Raw genomic sequence first — 5,000 nt, 5'->3', positions numbered from 1 at the left:
TTAAGAGACATTCCTGAATTATTCAAGTCATTCAGTTTTCATCATTCATGCTTCCAGTGCATGTCATATCAGCATTGACAGGAATGCAACGTTTCTTATGGTTGTATTTTTTGTGACAAGATTACAACCGCATTCCGTTGATACATCTTCGTGTACGTTAGAGAGGGGGGGGGGTGTGCTTGCATCTCCCCCGCGGGCCTTCCGCTGTTCTTCGTCGCTTGCTTTTCTCTCTCTATCTCTCTCTCTCTCTCTCTCTCTCTCTCTCTCTCTCTCTCTCTCTCTCTCTCTCTCTCTCTCTCTCTCTTTCTCGCTTCCTCTCGTTCCCTCTCTCCCTCCTTCTTCCTCTTTCTCGCCCTATCACTCTTTCTATCTCTCACTTTCTCTTCCCCCTCCTCCTTCCTCCCTCTCTCCCTCCCCTATCCCTCTTCCTCCCTCCCCCTCTCCCTCCCCTATCCCTCTCCCTCCCTCTCTCCCTCCCCTGCCAACCCCCCTGCTAACCGCCCCCCTGCTAACCCCCCTCCGTCGCCGCCTCCCACAGAGCAACTCCTGAACAGCGGCTCGAACCTGCTGGTGCGCGCGCTGGCCACGTCGGCGCCCCGTCGGCCTCGGGGGGAGAAGAAGCCCATCCCCGACACCCTCAAGGACGACAAGTACTACGAGCGCAGGAAAAGGAACAACCTCGCGGCCAAGAAGTCGAGGGACGCCAGGAAGCAGAGGGAGGACCAGGTGAGGACGGAAGGGGGGATGGAAGGGACGGGTGGGGTGGGGTGGTTGGGAAGGGTGGGTGGGCTAGAGGGGTAGGGGGGGTAGGATGGGGGGAGTGGGGTGGGGACGGGTGGAACGGATGGGAGGGACGGGAGGGGTGGGGAGGACATGGATGGACAAGGAGCGTGTGGATGTGGAGGACAGTGGGTGGAGGACAAGGGGACGGTGGAGTGGGTGGAGATTGTGAGGGTGGAGTGGGTGGAGGACATGGGGGCGATGGAGTGGGTGGAGGACAGAGGGAGTGGAGTGGATGAAGAACAAAGGGGTGGAGTAGGTTGGGGCGCGAGTTGTAGTAGGTGGAGGAAGGTGGGGTGGAGTGAGTGGAGGTAAGTGAAAGGGGATAGAGGATTGGGTATGTGGGGGGTAGGTCTGGGAGTATAAGAGTGTTTAGAAGGTGAGGGTGCGAAATGTAACGGGATGAGAGGGGGGGGAGGATAGAGGGAGGAAGGATGAAGGATAGGAGATAGGAGGGGGGAGGAAGGGCGGATGAAGGATAGAGGGAGGAAGGATGAAGGATAGGGGTGACAGCCAGAAAACAAACAAACAGACAGACTGACACACACTCACATAAGAGGCTTTTCTCTTTGATAGGCCATCGCCATAGGCCTATTTGCAAATTTTAATTCCATCATGATTGAAATGCGACGTAAATACACACAAATAAAGTCTTCATGTGTCTGAGACTTTAATGCACACGTAATAACTGATCATTCAACTGCCTTTACGTAACATAAGTATCAGGAGTTACGTCACAGAAAGAATGGAGTTTGTGTGTGTGTGTGTGTCTGTCTGTCTGTCTGTCTGTGTTTGGCTTAATTCTAAATATCTTTATTTGTGTCTGTGTCTGTCTTAATATTTATCTTTATCTGTGTTTGTGTTTGGCTTAATCTTAATATTTATCTTTATCTGTATCTGTGTTTGTATGTGTTTGTGTTTGGCTTAATCTTAATATTTATCATTATCTGTATCTGTGTCTGTATGTGTTTGTGTTTGGCTTAATCTTAATAATTATCATTATCTGTATCTGTGTCTGTATGTGTTTGTGTTTGGCTTAATCTTAATAATTATCATTATCTGTATCTGTGTCTGTATGTGTTTGTGTTTGGCTTAATCTTAATAATTATCATTATCTGTATCTGTGTCTGTCTGGGTTACTCAACAAATCGCACATCGCAAACAAGTAACTTTCAATCTCGCCCTTCCAGGTCGCCATGCGAGCTTCATACTTGGAGAAGGAGAACGCCATCTTGAGAGCTCAGGTCGCCACGCTCAGAGACGAGGCTTCTTCCCTCAGACACCTCCTGCTGCAGAAGAAGACGAAGCAGCAGTAGATTAAGAAAAAAGAAGGGGATTTTTTGAGTTACGAGGTGTTGTCAAGTTTTGGTGTGTCTTTTTTTCTCTCTCTCTTTACTCGTTTCTTTCTCTTTTTCTTTCTGTATTTTCTTTTCTCGTCTCTCACCTTCTCTCTTTCGTGTGTACCTTCTTTTTCTTTTTTTCTTTATCCTCCTCCATTTCTCTCTCTTTCGTATTTTATCTCCTTACTCTTTCCTCCATCTCTCCTTCCTTAATATCAGTATTATCATTATCCATATAGAAAACGAACATTTAATTTCCTTCTCCCGTTTTCTGTTTTCCTTTTCCAGCTTTGTAACAGCGGATACTACTGTAAACTTGTAGTAGATATCCAGGGATACCGATGTATAACGTAAAGCAGCTATGTTAGTAATTAAGGGGCACGAATTAAATACAAGATGCACGTGTGGAGAGCTATTTTTGCGAACACTGTGTGGCCAAATCACAGTTAGCTTTTAAGAGGGCGTGGGGGGGAGGGGGGAGGGGAGAGGGGACAATCTTGCTATATACATATGCCTTTTTTTTCTTTTTCATACCGTCACGGCTTCGGGTTCGGTAGTCTATGGCGAACAGATTTCTTCCCTGTGACCTAGCTACTAACTCGTCCTTTCATTCTCCATGTGAATAAAAATTGTGACAAAATGGGGAAAATTGAATAAAAAACAAAACAAAAATAAGAACAAGAAATAAGAAAAGGATATATAAAAAACAGAGTCAGAAGGCATTTTTTTTGTATACGTGTACATTTAAAACATGGCAGTGACGTGTGGATATAAGCTATAGATACTGATATATAAGATTATGAGAACCCTGGATATTCTACACCAAAAAAAAATGAATAATGCCTTTGTTAGTGGTAAGTTTTCTGTGATATAAACCTGTAATCTTGAAGAAAAAGATTACTGGTGTAAGGAGTTTCAATAATTTTTATTTTCTACGCTGGTGGTTGTGTGTGCGTGTGTTAAAGCTACATTACCCTTATCAATGTCAGTTTGTTTAGAAGGGGAAAGAAACACAAATTGTTTAGTTGCTTTTTTTTAATGTGATAGAGTGATGAAAGAAGTTTTGTTAATTTGTATTTGTATTGATTGCTCATTTATATTATTTGTAATATTTAATTGCTTATTTATATTTGTATTTAATTGTTTATTTGTATTTGTTTAGCGGATAGATAAAAGAAAGATACAGTGGGCATAAGTTACGTTCCTGTATTATGAAAGACGAAAATGTTGTGAACATAACAATATCAGTGTGGGAGATATTTGTCATTGCAGAAAAAAAAAAAATCAAGACAAATATATTTTTTTGTTTCTTTTGAAACGATTTGCTCATTTCTTTCGTTTATTTGTCTTGTTTTGATTTGCTTTTGTTGTCCTTCCTTCCCATCAGTTTTTAGGGATAGAGGAACTACAATAACGGTTTTGCTCAAGTTGTAAAATTCAGACTATTATTTGCTCAATATTCAGCCATTGCATGAAGTTGTTCAGTTATTTTGTAATCAATCCAGTTATTTATTCTTTGATTCTCCTTCGCCTTCCTTCTTTCCTCTAGACAAGTGACTAGCACGAAGCGTGGTGTGTTGTTTTGAAAGCACGGAACTAAACGATGAAGAATGTCTTGAGAACATTCGAGAATGGAACCATGACCTCTCCGATATTGCTACATTATATATAGATAAATATTTAGATATATATATTTATATTAATCATGTGGACTGGGTAGCTCCTCCTCTTCCTCCTCCTCCTCCTCCTCCTCCTCCTCCTCCTCCTCCTCCTCCTTTTCTTCTCCTCCTCCTCCTCCTCCTTTTCTTCTCCTTGTTCATCTATTTTTCCTCTTCCTCTCCTTCAGCTCCTCCTCATTCCCTCATTAATGATCTTGTTTGTTTGTCTCGTGACCTTTCCTCCCTCCACCTAGGAGGCGCGCGCGCACGCTCTCACATACACACGTGAATGTATATAAGCAACTTCTGCTACAGGTTTTCCCACTTGAGAAAAACTCTTGCACACGGTTTAAACATCATAAACACATACTGTTGCAATCACACCCACACACGCAAACACGCACACACACACGCAAACACGCACACACACACGCACGCACGCAAACACACACGCACACACACGCAAACACACACACACACACACGCAAACACGCACACACACACGCAAACACGCACACACACACACGCAAACACGCACACACACACCCGTAAACACGCACACACACACACGCAAACACACACACGCAAACACACACACACACACACACACACACACACACACATACACACACACGCACACGCACACGCACATACACGAGAGAGAGAGGGGGCGGGGGGGGAGAGTCAGTCCACACACCCCTGTACACACCAGCCATTGCTCATAAGGCTTGTACCTCATAGTTCTTAAGAATTTTTTTTTTTTATCTGTCTCCCGATTCTTAGCCAAAAAAAAGAAGAAAAATAAAAATGGAAGGAATAAAATGGAGAAAAAATCCGTTTATTACATGTATAAATTAATATTTAAGTCCAGATTTCTTTCTCTGCAAAAAAATGTGGTTTGAGTTATCGGGAGATTAGTTAAAGTATATATTAAAAAGTGTGTGATAACTCTTTTGTTTGTTCAAGAGCACAGAGTGCGAGACAACGATGAACAATTTGTTCTGGTACAGATTTGTGAACAATTGTTCCTCTTTTGGCGTGTGGGTTTTTTGCACTTTTGTATTTGATATACGAAGGATAAGAAATGACTTTAAAAAAAAAGGAATTTGAGTAAAATGTGTGATTCCTTGTAAAACACGTTCTGTAGTTGAGGAAAAGAAAACTATGGATCTATTGAAAACTTTGTGGTTTATAGTTTGATAATATATTAAATTTTTACGAT

At 42.6% G+C, this 5,000-nt stretch overlaps 1 protein-coding gene across 1 annotated transcript in view; it reads left to right on the top strand.

Moving 5' to 3' along the window:
* The window catches only part of LOC122258579 (uncharacterized), a 22,206-nt gene extending 18,044 nt beyond the window's left edge, over positions 1–4,162 (top strand). The window contains exons 4-5 of the mRNA XM_086547176.1: positions 539–726; positions 1,971–4,162. Of these exons, the coding sequence (XP_086403302.1) occupies positions 539–726; positions 1,971–2,096 (314 nt within the window). The 3' untranslated portion in view covers positions 2,097–4,162. The remainder of the gene's footprint in view (positions 1–538; positions 727–1,970) is intronic.
* The last annotated feature ends 838 nt before the right edge of the window (positions 4,163–5,000 follow it).

The sequence above is a fragment of the Penaeus japonicus genome, unplaced genomic scaffold (assembly GCF_977035675.1).
Source record: "Penaeus japonicus unplaced genomic scaffold, GWHDUDI00000001_assembly GWHDUDI00000019, whole genome shotgun sequence".
NCBI lineage: Eukaryota > Metazoa > Arthropoda > Malacostraca > Decapoda > Penaeidae > Penaeus > Penaeus japonicus.
Note: the sequence above shows the minus strand (reverse complement) of the source record. Positions and strands in the feature narration are given on the sequence as shown.